This window comes from Paroedura picta, chromosome 13 (genome assembly GCF_049243985.1).
Source record: "Paroedura picta isolate Pp20150507F chromosome 13, Ppicta_v3.0, whole genome shotgun sequence".
Taxonomy (NCBI): Eukaryota; Metazoa; Chordata; class Lepidosauria; order Squamata; family Gekkonidae; genus Paroedura; species Paroedura picta.
In genome coordinates, this window is record NC_135381.1 from 16,461,264 (window position 1) to 16,484,446 (window position 23,183).

At 47.5% G+C, this 23,183-nt stretch overlaps 1 protein-coding gene across 4 annotated transcripts in view; it reads left to right on the forward strand.

Annotated features, from left to right (window-relative positions):
• Window positions 1–5,510: 5,510 nt before the first annotated feature.
• Window positions 5,511–23,183, forward strand: part of CABP1 (calcium binding protein 1) — a 36,692-nt gene continuing 19,019 nt past the window's right edge. For 2 of the 4 annotated variants that reach the window (XM_077308796.1, XM_077308797.1), the window contains exon 1: window positions 6,468–6,607. Coding sequence is in view for 2 of the 4 variants with exons in the window: in XM_077308794.1 (XP_077164909.1) it covers window positions 6,077–6,607 (531 nt within the window). In the remaining 2 variants the exon portion in view is untranslated. Of the gene's footprint in view, window positions 6,608–23,183 lie in introns of all 4 variants that reach the window. The other 2 variants (XM_077308794.1, XM_077308795.1) reach the window with 2 other exon arrangements.

Genomic DNA, 23,183 nt, shown 5'->3' on the forward strand with positions numbered 1-23,183 from the left:
TATGGTTTTGATATGTTGGAGGTTGCTGGTTCGATGCCTTTGTAACTCGAGCCGGTCTATAAGCATACTAACAGTTGCCTTTTTGCTACATCTACCCTATCAGAGATTCAGGTTAGGAAGTGTGCAGCATTTACACTTATCTGGCAAAAGAGCCATCTGCTAAAAATTGCATATAAATGATCTCTAGCAGATATATATTTAGACCTAAATGTTCCTTGTATTTTAACCCAGATTTCTTCATCTAGCTGCTTCTGGAGTTCTTATTTCCAAAATTTTTAATGTAATCCAGCCATCTAGTAATCCCAACAATTTGTTAAACTGTACAATGAAAATCTCCCAGGGGACCGATACCACCCACAGGCATAAATTTCCCCCATTCTGTGCTATAGGCACTGTATCTCCAACTAGTTCTATCTAGATGTTCAGAGAGAGCAGAATTAAAGTCTCCTCCTCAGAGAAGTATTCCTCCTTGGAAGGTATTGAGCAGCGTCAACATATTTGCAAAGAATTCACTGATGAACACACAATTCCTATAGCGACTACTCTATCCAGCAGCCTGCCCTTTAGAAGAAAGCACCTGTCACAAACAGAAAGGAATGAGGTGTTTGAAAATGGAATGGCTGCCCTTTTGATTTCAAAATGCCAGGTGATATATATTGTTGGGGAACCATTTAGTTCTTAGTGAAGCTGATGGCTTCCAACTTCAATGTATTTCTTGCACCATTTACTGCATCAGACTTTTGTTTGCTTAAGGAAATCTTTTGACAGATCCAGGCCTGTGACACTAAGGAATAAGATTTTATGTGCCCTTATTACAGACACAAATAACTTGAATATGTTTGTTAATGTAACACATTTCCCTTTCTGCTTGGTTAGAAAAGCTGTCGTGATCTGCTGTAAACATTAACTCTTCCCTTCCTATCCCTCCATCATGTGATCAAGCCAAGTGTAAATAACCAGTAGCCATTAATTTTGGACTTGGTTACATGCGCCTGGGGGGATCAAAATGTTGGAAATAGCTCTCTGTGAGATATCTCCTGATTTGAGATTCCAACAGGAACTCTCTTCACCATAGAGAAAGTTAAATAAATAGGAACGCTGACCACTCACCTTCTGATCTCACTGACCTGTCTTTTCCTAGAGGGTAATTTCCTGTTTCCTAAGGCTTCTTTGTCTTCTCCTCCATTCCTCAAGATTGCAACATGATGGGAGCAGAGATGTATCCGGCATATCTTGCCATCCACCTATTTATTATTTATTTTATTTATTTATTTTATTTATTTCTCGCTGCTCCCGACAAGCCATCTCATGGCAGGTTACAAGATAAAAACCACACATAAAATGTACAATATAAAACCCTGTAAGAATTTATCCCCAGCGACAAAACACACCAGCCCCTAAGGCTGCCTCCTGGTATACCATAGGGGTCTCCAAGTGTCGGCAATCCACTGGCGGCAATGGTTGGTCTGGTGGAGATCTCTTTTGGGGGCCCATCTGATCTTCCAAGCCCCAACCTGAACCATAAACCTGGCGGAAGAACTGCATTTTGCAACCCCTACGGAACACTGGAAATTCCTGCAGGGCTGCAGCTCTTCCGGGAGCACATTCCACCAGGTTAGGGCAAGGACTGAAAAAGCCCTGCCAGGGAAATTTTGGGGGGCCAAGAATAACCAATAGGTGATTCCCAGACTGCAAAGGGCCTGGAAGGTAAAAATTATCCAGGCCACAACTGGTAACCAATGCAGTTGCCTCAGTACTGGCTGGATATGGGCCCTCCAAGATGTTCCAGTGAGGACCCTAGCAGCCACATTTTACACCAGCTGCAATTTCTGGGTCAGGCAGGCCTGCGTAGAACGAGTTACAGAAATCAGTTCTGGAGGTGACCGTTGCATGGATCACCATGGCTAGGTGCTCAGGAGACAGGTAGGGCACTAGTAGCCTTGCCTGATGGAGATGGTAGAATGCCTGGCAGGCTGCCTTCATGACCTGCTCCTTCATGGACAGCGAGGCGTCCAGACTCACCCCTAAATTTCTGGCCAGGAACATGATGTTCTTACGACCTGGTAGATAGTATGTATTTGACCTGTGCTTTCCCTGCTGCACAGGCTCCAGATTGCGGATTCATTCAAGTTGAAGATTTTGGTTCTCACCAGAGCCCTAGTGTGGGTTCACTTCCTCTACTATGTCCCCCAAAGGAGACTAAGATCCAGCAAACAAAACTTCCTCAAGATCCCCAGCCCCAAATATATTAAACGCTCTACCCAATGAGATTAGGGCCCTGTGGAACTTGGGAAAGTTCTGCAGAGCCTGCAAAATCGAGTTGTTCTGCCAGGTCTATGGTTGAGGCCTGAAACAATGCCAAAGTACTGGCCTCCCTACCAAAATCATGTAAAATTATTCACCTATTGATCACCCAACTTATGTTTGTATTACCTTCACTCACTAGAAAGTAGGAGGTGGCTTCTGGGGTGACTTGATTTTAAACTGCATTTAAGGAGGACCTGCACCAGAGAACTTTCCAGATAATTTTGCCCTGTGTTTATTATATGCAAAATGCCATGCAGATCTGAACCCCACCAACCTCATATTGGAAGCATCTTGAATCTTCCCAGTCCAGCCCCACCCACGTCTAGTGTGTACCGAACCCTTGCTTTGGCAAAGCCATACTTACCTGAGTTGCTGCTCTGAGCTAATGCCCTGGTTTGTTTTCCTGCACCAGCAAACTGCTGTGAGATGCAGCATCCTACTAGCGCAAGGTCTTCTGCCTCTTACTTCTGGATTATATTTCTTGATGAAACATTCGTTCCACCTCAGAAAGCAGTGAATGAACATATTATGTAATATATTGTCCCTTGATTATTCTGCTCTCTCTCTCTCTCTCTCTCTCTCTCTCTCTCTCTCTCTCTCTCTCTCTCTCTCTCTCTCTTGCACTGCCAGATGGCAAAGAATCCATTTTAGCAGCTTAGTAATGCTAGATTTTTTCCTCCCCTCTCTTCTTGCCTGGGCTTGATTGCTGGGCTCCTCCAGAGCAGCAAGCTCTTTTCTATTCTGATGGTAACATGCAGCCTCTCACATTACCCTCTGATCCCAAGATTAATCAGAGGAGGGAAGCAAAGCTCTTTCAGAGCAGTGGTCCAGAGGCATGTTTTTCAAGCTCTCGGAATGCTCTGGGTTCCTGGCCTGCTTGGACGGTCTTTCCATCCTATATTTCCATGTCTTTCTCTTCTCACACAGCAACCATCTTGGGCTTGTTTTTTTCACCTTGTGAAATCACCTTGCTGTTTCCATTATTGGAGGGAAAGATGCACTGCTTTCTGTGGGTCACTTTAAAAATTGTTCCCCTTCAGTCAGGAAAAGGCAATGTACAAGGCAATTCATCCTTGTATTGACTTAAAAGCAATTACTCCCATTCTTATTAAAGGCTAGAATCTGGGTGCTAGAATTTTTTTTTAAAGTTAGAAACCTAGTTCAGAAGTCTCTTAAAAATCCCAGTCACAGGAAAACTTCAATATATTGTTGAAAAGAACATGGAGCTGGAGTCATCAACCAAGTAATTTCAAATGGGTAGCCGTGTTGGTCTGAAGTAGTACAATAAAATCAGAGTCCAGTGGCACCTTTAAGTCCAACAAAGATTTATTCTGGGCGTGAGCTTTCAAGTGTAAGCACTCTTCGTCAGACTAAGTTCTTAGTCACTCAAAAGCTCATGCCATGAATAAATCTTTGTTGGTCTTAAAGGTGCTACTAGACTCTGGTTTTATCAAGTAATTGTAATTTAATAATAATCAATCCTTTCAGTGATGAAATGTATGTACTTATCACCAACAACTGGCTATTACTGCCTTACGGAAACTGTGGATAAAGTATAAAACACTTTATGACAAAAAGATGCTTTTCATTCTAAGGAAGCATTTCGCTTTTCCTATTGCAAAACAGAAAAAAGTCTAGCAAATTAAAGTTTGTTTTTAATGTGTAGTCCGCCGATTAAAATTGATCCCCACAAAAATTAATCAACTAAACCTTGAGTTGGTTAAAGCTTTAATTGATTAACAAAGCAATTAACCCAGTTAAAATTTGCAACCCTTCTTGCTGAAGCCTGACTCCCAGAAAACACCGATACTCAACCGGTGTCAAGTCCTTGCTATTTCCATCCACAGAGATGGTGCTTCGTTATCTCCTTTCCATTAATAAGACAGTTACTTCCAAGCCTGCAGTATTCAGTTGACTGAGACAGCAAACCTGGCCGGTTGGTAATCTCACCTGCACAACTTTCAGAAAACCTGTTGAAAGCTCCAAGTTCTTAAGCTGTTCAGGACCAAGTGAAAGCTCCAGCTAGGAAGGGTCCTTCAATGCTGCACCAAGAACACAAAGGGAAGGAAACGTTCTGATTTAATATTAATGTTGGCTACAACAGTCTTCAATAAAACTCACAAGCAAAACATGTAGCCATGGCCACTAACTGTGAAGACAAACCATCCAGGAGACACACTGATCAATGGCTATTAGCTGTGTTAATAAAATGGAGCCGCCATTGTGTGAGGCAGCATATAGTGCTAGAAGTCAGGAGTGTCTGTTGCCTTTTGACCTCCTTTCTTTCTAAATAGCACGGGAATGATGGGACAGTGAAGACACAAACACCTTTCCCCCATTATTTGTAACCAGAGAAGGTATTTTGTCTGGGGACATTCAATCCATCCAGGACTTGCCTGGTAAGAGGAGAAAGACTTTTCCTCTTTCAGGATTATGTCTCTTGGAATTTCAGGCCCCTAATAAAACTGCCCTACAATCCCCTCCCAAGAAGTGTCTACCCCGATTTGACCCATTGGATTATTGTAAAATATAATGAACGGCATTTGTGAAACTAAGTGAGATGTCAGCCTGCATGTAGGTCAATGAGAAACATGAGAGAGATGGAAGAAGATGGAATGTGACCTTTGGTGGCTGATCTCAGATTTCTAGATGGACATTTTACTTACCTGTTCTTACTAGGGAGAATCTGATTACAGTAATATCATTTCCTCAAACTTCTGGGGAATAATTAACCCAAGCTCCATTACTCTGCATAATTTCAGCTGCTAGGTAGGGGACGCCCCCAGATGCTAGTTTCTTGGGCTTTATACTGGGTCTGCTTGCTCAGCTGAGAGTCTACAATTATAGTGGGAAATAGATAGATCTTGGCTGAGCTGTCCACATGGGGGCTCCGTTAGGACCCTGAAGTGGAAAATCCAGATGACAAGAGTTCCTACTGCCACGAATTAACAACCCACCGGTCAATGCTCTCGGTCAGTTCAGATTAAATGTCCAGGAGCCGCGCCATTGCCTGACACTTCTGCGGGAGACTCTCTCCCAGCGCGCTGTCCTGCAGAGGACAATTGTCCCTCCGCCTTGTACACACACAAAGAGACACACAACATGGGCCGCTTATGTTCTCTACCCCCTCTCCCCCCCCCCCCCAGCACGGGTTTTGTCAGCCGCCCCGAGCGCCCGCCTTGGAGGCGGAGTGTCAGGGAAAGCGAGGCAGGTGTGCGAGGGCGAAAGGCGCCGGCAGCAGCCTCCGGGGCAGCCGGGGAAGGCGGCGCCCTCGACGGGTGAGGAGCCGGCGGCGGCGGGCGAGAGCGGCCGGGCCGGGGGCAGAAGGGAGCGGCGGCGCTGGTCTCTGCCCGAGGCCGGCTCGGCTGGTCGCCGCTGCTTGCTCCAGGAGGCTGCCTCGCGAGTCTCTCGGCCCGACCGGCCGGCCACTCCCCTCCCGCGCCCGGTGTGCCGAGGCGAGCCGAGGCTCTGCTGCCCTCCTCCTCCTCCGCGAAGAGGCTCGGCGGGCTGCGGGCGGCTGTCCTGGGCGGGCGGCGGGCTTCCCTGGCGGGGAGGGGCCGAGGCGGCTCTGCGGGCGCTGTCACATGGGCCGCGGTGCTGAAATGTGAGGCGCTCCCCGGCGGCGCTGCCCGGAGCGCCGCCGCCCCTCGCCTGTGGCCCTGCCTTCCCCGCGGCGCCCTCGCCCTCGCCGCCTCCGCCGCCTCCTCCGCCTGCTGCTCCGCCTGCCCGGCAGCCGTGCGAGATGCTCGCCTGAGCGGCCGCGCCGACCATGAGCGCGCAGCAGGGCGGCAGGAGCGACGCCCGCCTTGGCCAGCAGCGGGCGGAGGGCGGCGGGCGGCGGGGCCCCGGACGGGACGGCAGAGGCGGCCCCGAGGCGGCCCCGAGCGATCTCAGCTGGCGGAGGCCCCTGTGCCAGCCGGGCGGCGGCGCGGACGGCGGAGGGCAGCCCAGGCAGGCGGCGCCAGACGGGCCCCGGCGGAGGAGCAGCGGCGGCAGCGGCGGCGGCGGCAGCGTCAAGGCGCCCTCCCGCTCGGGCCGCCAGCAGCAGCAGCAGCAGCAGCAGCAGGAGTGCTCGCCGCGCGCGGACAGGGCGGGGGCGGCGGTGCTGGACTGCGGCGCGGCTCTCGGCCGAAGGGCCAGCAGGGAGTCCCTCAAGCTGCCCGACGGCGCGTCCCCCAAGGGTGGCAGCGGCGGCGGCGAGAGGAGCCCGGCGGCCAAGGCCGGCTGCAGCCACCGGCGCGGAGAAGCCGACCCGCTCTTCCACCAGCTCCACCCCATCCTCAGCTCCGTCTTCGGCCAGGTAAGGGTGCCGCGCCTCCTTCGCCCTTCAGAGCGGGACCCGGGGCGCGGGGGGGGGGGGGGGACTCGAAACGCCGCCCTGGACATCTGCTGCTGCCCGGCGGAAAACTTCTGCCGTTCCCTAGAGGTGCCAGCCGGCAGCAGCAGCAGCAGGAGCCTGGGGGAGACTCGGGCGGGCAGCCTCTGGGCCAGGTGGGAAGCGGCGAGCGGATCGCAAGGGAGGCTGGACCCGCGCGGCTCGGGGTGGCCCGGGAGCACTGCAACCAGGGCGGGGGAAACCGCTGCAACTGCAGCCGGCGCCAGTCGGCTCCTGCCAGTCGAAAACTTCGCCTGCACCAGTCGGCTCCTGCACCGGGGCACCTCCGAGCGGACTGTGACCGGCGTGCATCCTCCGGGGTGGAAAGCCAGGCGGCTGGGATTCTATGTCCGGAATATCTAGGACGCGGGGGGGGGGGGGCACAGTAGAAGGAACCGCAATTCTTAGACGTCCGATGTTTTTGGAGTCCGATTCCTGAACGCAACAGGATTCGGAGAGAGGGATTTGGACATACACACACACACCCGCGCCCCACCTGTTAACTGGCCTGTAACTTTAACCCCCCCCCAACCCTCCAACAGCATTCACACATGTGCTAGAAGTCCAGAGGTGTTCTTAGTGTCATATATTGGGGTGCCTCTGGTTAGTGTACACTGCGAATCGGGGGGGGGGGGTGTTGTCTATTTGGGTGCCAGGAGAACAGATGGCAAACTCTCCAAAATACACACACAAGAAAGAGGAGCTGCGCCAGCATGCCTGCATCTGCTCGCCCTCCACTTCAGCAGGGCTCCTGCGAGAGTTTTCACTGGACTGTGCTCCCAGGCGCCGCTGCACTTGCTCAACTCCCAGAATGGCCCCTGCCATCCCCTGCTGGTCACCTCTGCTGAATCGCAGGTGCCAGAAAGGCCAGCTGGAAGAAACATGCCGCTTCCTTAAAAAAACAACCTCTATTATTGTGTCTGCTGGAGGAAAGAACAAAGCCCAGGTCCAGATTGAAGTGGGGGTGTGGAAATACCCGCAGGCTCTGGTGTCTGCCCTATTCGCTCACTCCGGCTCCTAGCCCGCTTCTGCGCAGCCACTCAACGGACCTTCTGATGCTAGGAGCTTGCCCGAGACCAGGGGTAGTCAAACTGCGGCCCTCCAGATGTCCATGGACTACAATTCCCATGAGCCCCTGCCAGGGGCTCATGGGAATTGTAGTCCATGGACATCTGGAGGGCCGCAGTTTGACTACCCCTGCCCAAGACTGTCGAAATAGTGTGTGCACGACTGCGCGTGTGAGCAAAATCCTTCTGACCCAGTTCTGAAGCCTTCAGACAGCTGGTACGTTGAGTGGGGCCAAATGCGGCCAGCGGTGGTGTGCTCTTCCTGGCACCGTGAAATGCCGTTTTTTTAAGATGCTCCTGGATCTGGGATCCAGAAAGGCTGATTTGTTCAGTCGCAAGACTGAGGCTTTAGGATTTCTTCTGTGTAGTCTGCGCAGGGATGAAATTGGAAGAGTGACTTCTCCCAAAAGGCTTGTGCTTGCATGAGAGGAGTATCTCTCGTCATGGGCCCCCTTAGCTGGTGTTTTAGAAGGCTCCCGAGGGGTCTACGGACTGCCCCTTCTTCAAGGGCCACCTGCAAATATTAAATAAGATGCTGGAAGGTAGGCTTCCACCTACAGTATGGAGTCACAAGGGGATTTTGCTGGCCATGTGGACTTTAGGAAAAGGGATAATCCACTGTGCAGTGCGGTCACCCACTCTATCTGACAAGCCTTTCCTGGGGGAGTTTTGATGGGGAAACTTAGTTCTGCGGAGCCCCTTGCTGAACTCCCACCTCCTACTACAGGTACCATGAGAACTAAGCGGAAAGGGGATTGTTGCTGCACCTTGAATACCTTCAAAAGGAATACCTCGCCCAGCACCTTGTAGGAACATAATGGGGGGGGGGGGGACCAACAGAGAGGGGAGTCAGGGAGTAGCACTTGTGGGTTTCATTAAAGGCTCCCCCACCTTTTCAAGCTCTGAAGAGAACTTTAAAAAGTGCAACTTCCCAGTAAAGTAATATTTGATACACAGCATGTTGTCCCTGGAAGTTAAGATTCAGTGGAGGCTGCGGGGGAGGGGGTCACAGAGACTACATGTATTTATCAGGAGTGATTATTAGGCTTCAGCCGAGTTGACAGGGGAAGGAGAGAGGGAGACCCACGGTGACTCTGTGTTTTCCTTTAGGGGGCATTTCACATATGCCTTTGCTATGTCTTCTTACAGTGGCGTCCTAAGCAGTGCCGGACCCTCCTAAACCCATTGATTTGAATGGACTGGGAAGGGTGTAAGTCTGCTCTCCCTGTCAGTGTCTCAGATGTGTCTCTGCATGCATGCAAATGAAATGTGAGTCAGCATGGTGCAATGAATTAATTGTCAGATATGGATTGCACTGGGTTCACCTCTTCAGTCGGTCATGAAGCCTGTAGTGTAGTGTCAGCCACTGCCTGTCGGTATAATATATGCTGCCCCTTGGGAGGAGTGTTGGGATACAGGACTGAAGGAATAGAGACTTCACACCATTCCAGAAGATGCTGCCCAATTTGACATTTGGTTGGGGCTCAGTAGCAATGGAATTTAACAAGATTCCCTTACGTTCTTCTAGGCAGACAGGAATTTCAGGATGGGCCATTACTGGAAACTGAAAATAACTGAGCTGATGGTGAGGGAAGAATCTATTTTTCTTTCTTCATTTTAAAGGACTCACCGTCATGATAGGCTTTGCAGTAAAACCGTTGCAGGCAGGAGCAAGGATGGGTTGGACTCCAGCCTGGGCTGTGTACACAAGTGCAGCAGCATGAGGTGCTAGAACAGAGTGTACCACTGCAAATTACAGGTGAGGAGGTGCCACCTTAGAAAGCTGCAGGGGAAAAAAAACCCTCCAATTGAAACTGAAGTACAAGTACATCAAAGAAGAGAAGCTTCTTGCTCAGCACCTTGCCTGCTGTGCTGGTTTTCTGTTTGCAGGGAGCTTTCATGTTTACTGTAGAAGGACAAAGGGAGAAAAAGTGACTTCCTCCCTCAAAATCTATAGCCTGAAGTGATACCTTCCATTTTGCCATCTATGCATTCTAGTACCTCATTCTGCCACAGATACCTTTTGTGCATTTAAAAAAAAAGGTTAGTCATATTTCTGCATGACCAGTTGGCTGCTTTTAGTGATGGCAGCTAAACGGAGCCTCCATTTTCAAGGACAATGCAGGTCTGATTACCAGATACAGGAAGACAAGCAATAGGGTATGCTTGTGGCTATACTGCCAGCGTGGTGTTCTGCTTAAAGTAGCAGAATCTAATCTAGAGAAATGGTCTTGATTCCCTACTCCTCCCCATGAAGTCTCCTGAGTGATCTCAGGGCAGTCACAACTCTCTCAGTCCTATCTATCACCCAGGGTGCCTGTTGTGGGGAGAAGAAAGGAATCATAGAATCATAGAGTTGGAAGGGTCCTCATGGGTCATCTAGTCCAACCCTCTGCAATATGCAGGACACTCACAACCCTATCGCTCACCCACTGTAACCTGCCACCCCTTGAGCCTTCACAGAATCAGCCTCTCCATCAAATGGCTATCCAGCCTCTGTTTAAAAATTTCCACAGATGGAGAACCCACCACCTCCTGTGGAAGCCTGTTCCACTGAGAAACCACTTTAACTGTCAGGAACTTCTTCCTGATATTTAGACAGAATTTCTTTTGAATTAATTTCATCCCATTGGTTCTTGTCTGTCCTTCTGGGGCAAGGGAGAACAACTCTGCTCCATCCTCTATATGACACCCTTTTAAATACTTGAAGATGTTTATCAGATGTTTATGGCGATTGTAAGCCACATTGAGACTCCTTCAGGTAGAATACGGAAACCAACCAACTCCTCTTACTAGTGACTTTTACAGAAGTACCTCATCCATCACTTTCAGAAGCAGTCAATGAGCAAGATACCTACTTTGGCCAGTGGCACAAGAGGTTGCAATTCCAAGGAAAGTTATACCCTTCTAAGTACACTGACTTCAATGGACTCAGGATCTAACTCTTACTGGACTGTAAATTGCTCTGTAAATCTGACAAGTTGAGTTATACAAGTGGAAACAGGGTACAGCTGCATGTGTGAGAGATGGCCTAACATGAGGTGGAGAAGCACTGAAAGACAGAAGAAAGGGTAGAGCCCCCAGAGGAGTTCTTCTGAGCAAGGCCCACTGGAAGGAAGAGTAAGCACCCTGTTGCTGCTCTGCTTGTGGAGGAGTCTACAAATGAACCTGGAACTTTGCTACAGAAAAATGTCGCTGGCTTCCCCCCCCCTCACCCCTCCCATTTAACACCAATAAAAAGGACTCCCTAAAAATCACAGGGGAGCCTCAGAAGAGTCTGTCATACTTACCCTAGGGAGCAGGTGGACGCCGAGGAAGGAATGTCTTGCTAGATGCAGTACTGCACTGCAGGAGCCCAGAAAACACTGTAGAAATAAGGAGTGGTGTGAACACCATATGAAGGAAGTGTTGCAGGGAGAGGGGAAATAGGAAGGTTAAAATCTTCCATCAACTTGCTCTGTATGTACGCAGTTCTGGAAAACTTTGCTTGCCTCTAGGGTTCTTTAATGATGAGGTCTGCAGGATTAGCTACGTTGTAGAAGCTGCTCCATTTGAGTGCCAGATGGCAAAGTAGATTTTTTAAAAGTCTCCCAGTGGGCTAAAGGCTATGGAGGAAAAAGAGCTGGTCTGTTGCCAATTCCACGGAGCTCTCTGAACAGAAGCTTTGGGAATGACTTCCCACAGGGCCAGAGAAGATTTCCCAAGCAGCCAGGTTCACCTAAGGAAAGACACGTCACAGGCTCATGAGCTCAGGGTGGCACGGTTTGGTCCAGAATACATAGCAATGCAGTGACTATTTAAATAACTGAGCTTTGGGTCCTTTTGGCAAATCTTGACACAGCTTGCTCTGTTTACACAGTTGGAGAAAAGGACGGTTCAAAATGAATATAGCAGCCAAAAAAAAAAGAACCTATCGTAGGCTATGCCTGATCATAAACTGTGGTCTTATATTAGGAGATTAATGGCAGGTTGGGATATTGGCTTCATGGAGTAATTGCTTACTGCAAGCAGAGTGTGTTAGCAGAGTGCCAGTTATGGAAGGGGCCACTGGAAGGGACCCATCTCTATCAAGTTTCCAGCTTGGCCATAGGGTAGAAACAGTGTTAATTGCCCCCAACAGATGACCTCCATCACCAGTTGGGCCAAGGTGGGTTGGTGCTGTTTTTATTATTAACCTGTCAGCAGTGTTTGACACAGTTGACCATGAACTTCTAGCTCACTGCCTCACTGATGCCGGAATGAAGGCCATTGGCCATTGGGTTGAGTATACACTGCAAGTTAAATTAGTGATACCTGGAAACAAGGTGAGGAGATTGCCTCAGTCGCAGGAGTCTGAATGCTATTGAAGGTGACGCAGTAGGAACCAGGGGAGTTGACTTCTTGGTCTCAGTCCACAGGGAACTTCTGTTCAGACTCTTCTACACCTCTTGTTCATTTCAGTAGAACTTTTGCAAGAGAGCTTTCTGGAGGAGCAGGCCCCTGTGTTAATTAGGGACAGAATATGGGGCAAAGGTATCTTTTAGGCCCAAACTCCCCCACACCAGTTATTAGCCGCTGCTACTTGAGCAGCAGTGAACAGAACATGAACAAAGCCGATACAGGGATGACCATGAACGAACTAAAAGAAGCAGTCAGAGACAGGGGAGCATGGCGAAGACTTTCCTATAGAATCACCGAGGGTCGGACATGACTGAATGGATGACATAATCATCATCACTTGAGTGAGGTGTAGACAAGCAGCCTGAGTAGTTTATCAGCCATTTATTTATTAATTTATAAACTAATCTATATGCCACCCTTCCCCTATATTATTAGGTGATACTACTGGGTTATTAGGTGACACTCAGGTAATCAAACTGAGAGCCAGACTTGGCAGTACATTTCTTTGTTTCACCTGCTTTTTATAGACCTCCTCAGAACAGCTAATTTTCAAAGTCAGGAAAAGATATTAAATAGCACGTTAAACAAAGGAGAAGCAGGTTAGTCAGGAGGTGGGAGTAAGCCTCTTGGCCTTGGTTTCACACGAAGCTCCCTTATACTGAGTCAAACCATCAGTCCATCAAGGTCAGTATTGTCTACTCAGACTGGCAGCTGCTGTCCGCAGACTCAGGCAGAAGTCTTTCCCATCGTCTCCTGTCTGTTCCTTTTCAACTGGAGATGTTGGGGATTGAACCTGGGACCTTTTACATAGGAACATAAGAAGAGCCCTGCTGGATCAGACCACTGGTCCTTCTAGGCCAGCCTCCTGTCTCACTCTGTGACAAACCTCTGCAAGCCAAAGTAGAAGCTCTTCCACTGAGCCATGGCCCTTTGCATCTAAGTGTCATGGATATGCTAAGGAATGGAAGTCCATAGCCCAAACATGGCACTCTGTACCATGGAGGATGGACAAGAGATCCAGTGGTGTAGCCAAAGCAGCTGAGATGGCATAGGGTGTCTGTCAGAGCCACATCTGGGGCTGATAAAGGAAACTTTGATACTTGAAAGCTTGGGTCTGCATGGTAACTGGTCATCTCTGAGCTGGCAGCTGGCACTGTTGAGCAAGACCTCTAGGTTATTTGATCCCTGTTGAGCTGACAGTCACACTGCCCTTTGACCTTCTATAGTAGTGGCACTGAAATGAAGCAGGCAGGAGGCCAGCAGTTCCCTCTTCTACAAAGCATGCCCTATTTGAGCCTCGTGCAGAGCTGCCAACCTTCAGGCAGGGCCTGGAGGTCTCCTGGAGTTACAATGAGACCCCAGGTGGCACCGATCAGTTCAGTCGGTGAAAATGGCTGCTTTGGAGCATGGACTCTATGGCATCACATCCCTGCCAAGCATCCTTCCCAGGTTCCATCCCCAATCTCCTGGAATTTCCCAACCCAGAGTTGGCAAACGAAGCCTCACGATCTCAGGGATCCTGAGTACATTGATATTCTCCCCCCCCCCCCATTACAAAACCTGAGCCTCTGGGGTTCTTCCGGGATCTTCATTGAAACTAGGCTTTCCTGTGCGGCTGAGGTAAAAGGGGGGCAGCTAAAAATGGGGAGGGGACAACTTATTTGTAAAAGGAAGACTGCAAAACCCATCTTCTGCAACATTGCAATGAACAAATCCCTTCATTGTGAGCAACGGGATAGAATCCAAAAAAATCCAAAAATTGCACATCGTTTAACACAGAGCAGGTTGGTACTGTATATTTTTTATTTATTAATATACCACATTATTGAGCAACAAGCTATATGCATTTCAAATCAATTTCTTACATGTGAAAGCCCAACCTTTCTGCAAGCCTCCAACAGAGTCTCTTCTCCCAACTTACCATAGTTCACTTTTCCTGGCCAGGTGAAAGTTGCAACCCGCCTTGGAGTCCCAACCCATAGTTCAAGAATTGCTGTATTAGAAAATCAACTGAAGGCTGGATTTTCCTCCCCATCCCCAACTCCAGAGTGCTGCAAGTTACATCTGAGATAGGGGTCACCTTTCCTATTGCATGGTCATCCATCCCACCATTTTGTTGGCACTTTTTAAAAAGCTGAACAGAAATGAGAATGGGAAAGAAGAAAGGTGAATGTGATCAGGTAACAATGCCGTATCTCTGTGACTTCCCTGAAAACACAAATCATCTTGTAGTACCTTTGGGTAGCAAGAAGCGGAGTACCAAAAAACAGTTCTTAAATACTGATGATTTTATTGTGGAGGAGACATTTGGAGCCAAAGCCTTCTTAGATGCATGGAGTGTTTCAACGTGACATTTCATGTGCTGAATATAACACTGGACATTTGACATAGTGGAGTCTGGTGAAAGCTGCTGCCATCCTAAATGCAGAGGTCTTTCAAGTAAGATTCTTTATCATTTTCACTGCAGCGGACCAAAGAATCACAGTTCTACTGGCTCTCAAAGGGCTCTCTGGGTGTCACGAAAGCACCCTCTGCTGGTCATCGCCAGAATTTACCATAATAAAACAACCTGCTATTTTGTCTATTTGTGGAAGGGCAGCAAATTCGCTAATAGGAGGTTTGCCCAAAGCAAAAAAGAGGAGACTGACAGAGTTAATTGAATGGCAAGAAGCGACATGAGCAAAACAAGCTCATTAATTTAATCAACTCAAGATTTCCCCAGGATCTTGACAGACCATTCCCAAAGGACTTTAAGTGAATTTGCTTATTCCTTCTATTTTAAATCATACCTATATTGGGAGTGGATTTAAATTTATTGGGAGTGGGTTTAAATGCTGCATGTTCATTTATGGGTTTGAGTTCGGTGGGTGGGTGGATAGGATTTCAAGTGACAAAAATACATTTTAATTATTATTACATCATATTTTTATCATTTGTGAACCAACTTGGCCATTAATGGAAAGGCAGCACAAGGTTTCTTGAAATAAATGTATATAAACTGGAAAGTGCCCAGAATCTTTAGATTTCCCTCTCAAAACAGCATTAATTGCTATAGCTTTGATACTGATCATCTTCTGTGAATCAACTGCACCAAGCATGGCTAGAGAAAGGGAGGAAGAAGGGGGGGAGCTGAACAAAGCGATCAATGAGTACCTGACCATGCGCTGAACTATGTTGACCTTCCTGAGAACATGTTTTAGTTCAGAGGTAGTCAACCGGTGGTCCACCATGAACTACAATTCCCATGAGCCCCTGCCAGCATTTGCTGGCAGGGGTTCATGGGAATTGTAGTCCATGAACATCTGGAGGACCACAGGTTTAGTTTTCCAATGCCGCAGCAAATGTTCCTGTTGAATAGCTCATCTCTAGATTCAAGTGGGTAGCCATGTTGGTTTGAGGTAGCACAACAAAAATAGAGTCCAATAGCACCTTTAAGACCAACAAAGATTTATTCAAGGTGTGAGCTATTGAGTGCATGAGTCTGAGGAAGAGTGCACGCACTCGAAAGCTCACACCTCGAATAGATCTTTGTTGGTCTTAAAGGTGCTATTGGACTCTACTTAGGACACCTCTAGTTTCATCAAAGCAACTTAAACATTGCAGGAAGGGCAGACTGAAGAGACATGAACAGCACATGCTTCTGATCTTTCCACCTGTGCTGTGATTTCTACCACCCCAAGTGATAGGATCATAGAATCGGTTTCCTTGTCAGAGCACAGCCCCACGAAAATCCTGGAGTATTTGTAATATTAATGACTGTAGTATTTGAGGGTAAGGATAGAACAAGCAGAAAACCAAACAGCCTGTCAAAGCAGAATCCATTTTGTAGAATAAAATAGCACATAGTTGTAGCTTACTTAAGTTTGGAAATCTAGCTCTTTTGTGCTTTGCTAATCCAGGACTCTTGTGGCGCTGAGTGGTAAAGCAGCCGACATGCTGTCTGAAGCTCTGACCATGAGGCTGGGAGTTCAATTCCCAACAGCCGGCTCAAGGTTGACTCAGCCTTCCATCATTCCGAGGTCGGTAAAATGAGTAACCAGTTTGTTGGGGGGTAAAATGGTAATGATTAGGGAAGGGAATGGCAAACCACCCTGTATTGAGTCTGCCAAGAAAGCGCTAGAGGGCGTCACCCCAAAGGTCAGACATGACCCGGTGCTTGCACAGGGGATACCTTTACCTTTAATCCAGGACTAGAGAGGGTTTCCCAGTGTGATCTCCGAGAGGTAGCAATTTCTTGCCACACATAACCGTTTGTGACTACCCAATATATTTTATTTAAGTTGGGCTTTCGGTCAAAAATCCACTCCCAATATAGGTATGATTTAAAATAGAAGGAAAAATGGCTGCATGCATTTACTCTGGATTTACTTCAAGATCAGCAACTGGAGGCACCAAGTGGGCTCTTTGTGGAGCTTGTGAGGAGGTGCAACCTTGATTCCCTCCATAAATTCCTAGCTGCTGACCAAGGCTTCATGCTGTAGAAAACCTTCAAGCCAAGGATGCTGGAGCCCTGACTTTTGTTCTATTTTGTTCTGCTATTTTGTTTTATTGGAATTGTGTTCTAGTGCAATTGGCCATGTTTTTTTAAAAAAGGCAGAGGAAGGTTGCAAGGGTAGGGGACAGAAGTGATGCTTAGGGGTGGGGTTGGAGCAAGGGTGGGGAAAACACAACTGGGGACTACCCAAGTTTTCCTGATTCGCGGGGCCCAGCCCTAACATAGACCCTGATGTATCCCATGGCAAAAAATGGAAGGTGGATTTCTCCACGTTCCCTTGCTACAAGGCAACTGAGGGGGAATCCGGCCAGCCCTGGGACACCACTGGAAAGCGCCTGATTCCATGTGGAACTGGGGGTGGGAGGGAAAGGACACGAACAAATAGTGATCGGAACCTAATTGGTCATGCGGAAACAGTCCCGAGCCTAGCTACTAGCGCCCTACAGATCACTTGTGTTTCTGCATCTTGTATATACTTTGCCTAATTGTGTGGCAGAGTTGGTCACGTTCATGATAAGAAACAAACACATGCGCAGCAAGACACGAAGCAAAACAACAGATTGGCCAGCCTTTAGCATATGATTTTTTAAATCTCAAAAGTAATTCCTATTGAAATGAGGACACAACATGCCCAGCCAAACTAATAAAACAAATATCTGCCAACGACAACACTTGTCAAATAGCATTGCAGAACTTCACCAAAAACAAAACAAAGTCAGATGGAGAGAGCTTGTCCTCTTTGGGAAAAGCAGGGCACATGTTTGCGTAAATAATTAATCCCCTTGTAAATGAAGCCAAAAGTGGAATTCAGAAAAGATTTATTGGCTGGATTTTTGTCTTCCATAATCCTTTTGAAGCTGGAGACCTTTTTGAAAAACATGAATCAGGAAAATCTGTCATTTCGAGGAGCATGGTTTGTTGATCGCAGGATCGTAGTGGTTATCTTAGAGGTATCTGCTCTTCTTTGCCTTTGATTTCTTAAGCCAAACAATGGTAGATGAATCAAATCTAGCTTAGTAGAGGCAGTTACTGACCTGGAGCCAGACATCCTGGAATGTGAAGTCAAATGGGCCTTAGGAAGTCTGAGCAACAATAAAGCTAGTGGTAGTGACAGCATTCCAGTTGAACTATTCAAAATCTTAAAGGACGATGCAGTAAAAGTGCTACACTCAATATGCCAGCAAATTTGGAAAACTCAACAATGGCCACAGGATTGGAAAAGGTCAGTTTACATTCCAATCCCAAAGAAGGGCAATGCCAAAGAATGTTCAAACTACCGCACCATCGCACTAATTTCTCATGCTAGCAAAGTTATGCTTAAAATCCTACAAGCTAGGCTCCAGCAATATGTGGACCGAGAACTTCCAGAAGTACAGGCAGGATTTCGAAGAGGCAGAGGAACTAGAGATCAAATTGCCAACATACGCTGGATCATGGAGAAAGCTAGGGAGTACCAGAAGAACGTCTACTTCTGCTTCATTGACTATGCTAAAGCCTTTGATTGTGTGGAGCACAACAAATTGTGGCAAGTTCTTAAAGAGATGGGAATACCAGAGCATCTTATTTGTCTCTTGAGAAATTTATATGCAGGTCAAGAAGCAACAGTGAGAACTGAACATGGAATCACTGACTGGTTCAAAATTGAGAAAGGAGTTCGGCAAGGCTGTATACTGTCGCCTTGCCTATTTAACTTGTATGCAGAGCACATCATGAGAAATGCGGGATTAGAGGAGTCACAAATTGGGATCAAGATTGCAGGGAGAAATATCAACAACCTCAGATATGCAGATGATACCACTCTAATGGCAGAAAGTGAAGAGGAACTAAAGAGCCTGTTGATGCGGGTGAAGGAGGAGAGTGCCAAAGTTGGCTTGAAACTCAACATCAAGAAAACAAAGATCATGGCATCCGGCCCTCTCAATTCCTGGCAAATAGAAGGGGAAGAAATGGAGATAGTGACAGATTTTATTTTCCTGGGCTCCAAGATCACTGCAGATGGGGACTGCAGCAAAGAAATTAAAAGACGCTTGCTCCTGGGGAGGAAAGCTATGGCAAATCTAGACAGCATCCTAAAAAGCAGAGACATCACCCTGCCAACAAAAGTGCGTTTAGTCAAGGCTATGGTCTTCCCAGTTGCAATGTATGGCTGCGAAAGTTGGACCATAAGGAAGGCCGAGCGTCAAAGAATTGAGGCTTTTGAACTCTGGTGCTGGAGAAGACTCTTGCGAGTCCCTTGGACTGCAAGGCGAACAAACCAGTCAGTCCTAGAGGAGATCAGCCCTGACTGCTCTTTAGAAGGCCAGATCCTGAAGATGAAACTCAAATATTTTGGCCACCTCATGAGAAGGAAGGACTCCCTGGAGAAGAGCCTAATGCTGGGAGAGATCGAGGGCAAAAGAAGAAGGGGACGACAGAGAATGAGGTGGATGGATGGAGTCACTGAAGCAGTAGGTGCAAACTTAAATGGACTCCGGGGAATGGTAGAGGACAGGAAGGCCTGGAGGATCATTGTCCATGCGGTCGCGATGGGTCGGACACGACTTCGCACATAACAACAAAAGAGGCATTTCAAGAGATCTTCCTTTCCTCAATGCTGCTGTAGTAATGGGCCCATGTCCCTCCCCCACAAACTACATATCCCAGAGCTCTCTGCAAGAGAATTCATTTAACCAGTTTTAATATATACACATACTCATACCATAGGTACTTGGCAAATGTGGAAGGTGCTTTTACAAGCTTAGTTAGGGTGAGCTTCTGTGCTTCCCACAAATTTACTACATCTCTGCAATTTTTAAGATGGTGCTTCATCCCCCTCTGGATTAGCTTTCATGCAGAGGTTCTACCTGTAACACTAGTGCCATTTTTAAAATTATTAATAAATAATTTGATTTATATCCTGGCATTCCCATAACCGGCTCTTGGTGGGTAACAAAGTTATAAATCCCAGAATAAAATCGTTCCCCATAAAAACATAGTCCATAAAAACATAGTCCACACCTGACAGTAGAATAAAATGCCTTCCCCACCCCTGCTTAACACAATGCATACAAGCACCTCAGGGGGTTAATAGGGAGTAATGTGTCAACCCCATTATCTTGTTGGCTGGGGAGGGGGGCAGATCTTAACTGCCCTGGCCTCAACCAAACACCTGGCGGATGTGCTCTATCTTGCAGGCCCTATGTAACTGTGCGAGCTCTGTCAGGGCTCTTCTGAGCCGGCTGCTGGGATTGAACCAGCCTCATGGTCAGAGCTTCAGACAGCATGTCGGCTGCCTTACCACCCTGCATAGCTTCTTCTTTTCATGTAGAAGCTCCCAAGTAAAGTAGAGGCATGCAACACTGTTCCTGAGGGGGGAAATTCATGTGGAAAAAGGCCCCATGTTGATGTTGACATGGATTTTTGAAAAGTGCTGTTCTTTGACACAAGATGTTAACCCTTCCTGCAACCCCAGGTCTACTGTTCCTGCAGAAGACACCCAACTTTCTCCACTTCCTCCTGCCCTTTCCCTTGTCACTGCAATGGCCTGACATCATTGTGCTCACCCACAAAACTCTTGTGTTGCCCTGTAACCCTTAGCCTCTGCTCCATCAAGAGGTAATCTCCGGCATGGCCGACCTACTGAACTTGTGACCCAGCATGTCAAATGCAGCTTGTCAGTCTCAAGAGCCCACCTGCTTGGGACACAAGGAGGAATTTGTAAAGTAGTGTGTGTAGGGGGGGTTGATTTGCTAGGTGGTTATGCAGGCTGGTGGAAGAAGCTATGCATGGGAGGGAGCTCTTTTCCCAAGTGATTTCAGGCTGGCCTGCCAAATACACTGGCAGAGAAAAACTCTCCTTGGAAGTCCTCTGATGATTTGGAAGAGCGTCTATTAAGCCCTTGGGGACAGCTCTTTTAAGCTTTGCTCCCTGCCAAAAACCACTCATCCATCATTATATTTGGTATTGCAAGTCAGGTCTGAATGACCATACCTCTGTGCTGTCCTTGAGAGCAAGAACTCACACAAAGAACTCAGACCCAGAGTTTAGTATTGTACGTTTGCTCTCTGCGGGAAAAGATCTATGTAATCTGCTGATACACTTCTGTGTCTCCTCTCCCGGTTCCCTCCTGGGCCTAGTTTCTTGTTGCCCTTTTCAGAGAACAGCAAATCACTTAGTAAAACAGGGTTGCTTTCATGCTAGCAGTTTAGCCGGGAAGAGATATCATTTATTCACTGAGTATTTATGGCGAATTCAGTCGGTGCTGTTGTCAGTCTGACGCAGCTCGGCATTTTCTGTTCTTTTGCTTTTTCCATATTTTTTTCAACCTGATTGATGGCGATTCCCACCACACGCACACAAACATAATTTTAGTGAACTGAAGGAGGCTGCTTGCAGATGGGGGAGTGAAAACACACACCTACCACAACAGCAGCAAGCAATGCAGGAATGGGTCAGAACAGCATTTCCCCCACAACCATTCCAGCAGATCTCCCATTGCTTCCATTGAGCCTGCACATATGCACAGATACAATGATGATCATGCTGGTGCTCCCAACAGCTTGGAAGCCCCCCTTTCCCCTCCCGTTCGCTTTCCCTGCTGAGCTGTGGTGCAGTTCAGGAGAAAAATGGGGGAAAGACCTTTAAAAGGTTAATGGAGTAGGGTATGGAGCAGGTGGCGTATTGATTGTATGCATTACGGTGGAAGGGACTGCATCTCCCCCTCTGTTGTTTGTGCACATTGGGTTGGTCTCCTGGGGTAGAGTCTCTGCTCAGCTGGTTCTGTTTGTCGGCTGAAAGGATAGACTACATGAGCTCCATTGTCCTGAAGCCAGTGGTCCCCATCTATATATCTCCTTGCTAGTAAGTGGATGTTGTTTTGGACACACCCATCTCTGCTGTGTATACTTAAGAGCAATAATCTGAGTGAGGATGCTACTCCTGAATTGCAAACGAGAAGCAATATCATAGCACACAACAGTGAGCCGACTTGTGTCATTTTGAAAATGGAGCTTTGCTCCACCTTCTCCACTGGTCTTATCTGGCAAGCTGTGACTGATAACTGAGTTGTAACTGGACCTGAGGAGGATCACATCAGCAAGAGGAGTTGCCAGGAGGATGAGAAAGGAAGAGGAGGTATGCAAATAATAAATGGGATTAAAAATGGCTCCTGTGTTATAAATTAGCATTTAAGATCGGTCTTGAGCCTGGAAAGGCTGAAAACTACTTGTAGTAGACAATACCTACTGGACCAATGGCTAACTCAACGTAAGGCAACCTCATATATTCAGCTACTCAGCACTAGCTCAGTTGTAAATTACATGTTTTACATGCAGGGCAGTCCAGATTCAACTCTCTCAACATTTTCTCAAACTTCCCTATCTCACAAGGTTGCTGTGAGGATAAAATAGAGAGGAGAATGATCTAAGCTGCTTTGGTTCCCCATTGGAGAGAAAGGTGGGGTACAAATGAATAAGAGAGACAAATGTATCTTCAGCAAGGTGGGCCACATTACTAAGAGTGGAAGGAAAACCTGAAGAAGGAGTCTCATAGATCTCCTGTCAAGCCCTTTGACTCACTCCTTCTGGCTGCACTGATGCCTCAGCCTTACCCTCAGTTCGCTAACTGCTGGCTTCCTGCTGGCAGATGAGGTCACATGTTTCAAGGGCCAATCCACTGATTGGTCTCCAGGCTGGTGGGTCTTTTCCTTGCCAATGTTGTCTGCTCCTTGGAGCTTTGCCTGTTTGGCTGCCTGACCTGCTTCCCTGCCTACTTACGCATTTTGAAGAGTGGAAGCTGTGTTTGGAAATGGCTGCCTGGAGTTACTACAATACCTGGCGTCAAACCAGCATAAACCCAACATAGGTGTGCTGTATAGATCTGCCTTAAGTGTGATTGTTCTGACCAGTGATAATGATTAAATCTGGACCATCATTCGTTCCTATCACACTTGAAGCCACCCAGCTGTGGGAAGGATTCTTTTCTCTTGAGAAGAGTGCCTCATGGAACTCACAGTCTCCTGATTTCAGCAAAAATGACTTTTGTTGAACATAAAGCTGTCAACTGACTCAAGAACATTCAGTTCACTGCTTTGCAAATGGTGTTTGGGGAGGTCTATGGAAAAGATTTCTAACAGCACTTGAGCCGCTGCTATGCGTGGCTGCAGGGGCAAGTTCCACAGGAGAGGTAAGACCAAATCACTTCTGTACTCAGCTGTTACCCTCCCTGAGGTAATTTTTGAAGGTCCTTCTCTGTGCATCTCCATCACTCAATGTCAGGTTGCCTTTTTTGCCCCTTGTCTTGTGGCCACAAATGTGGAATGAATCTTCTCCTAGCACATTAATTTTGCTTTGCTGATGCTGAAAGTGATTTTGTGGCAGCTTTGACTGCTGGCTTTTGTGGCGTCTTCTGTTTATTTTGCTGGGTATATTGTGCTGCAGATGTTTATATTCAAACCAGCTTGTTGTAAAGCTTCCTAGATAGAATGGCAGAGTGGGGGTCGACTTCAAGAATAATCATAACTTGATGTGAGGTAGGACACAGGTTGAGTTTATGGGAGGGGGTGATAGTGTGGCCTACAGGT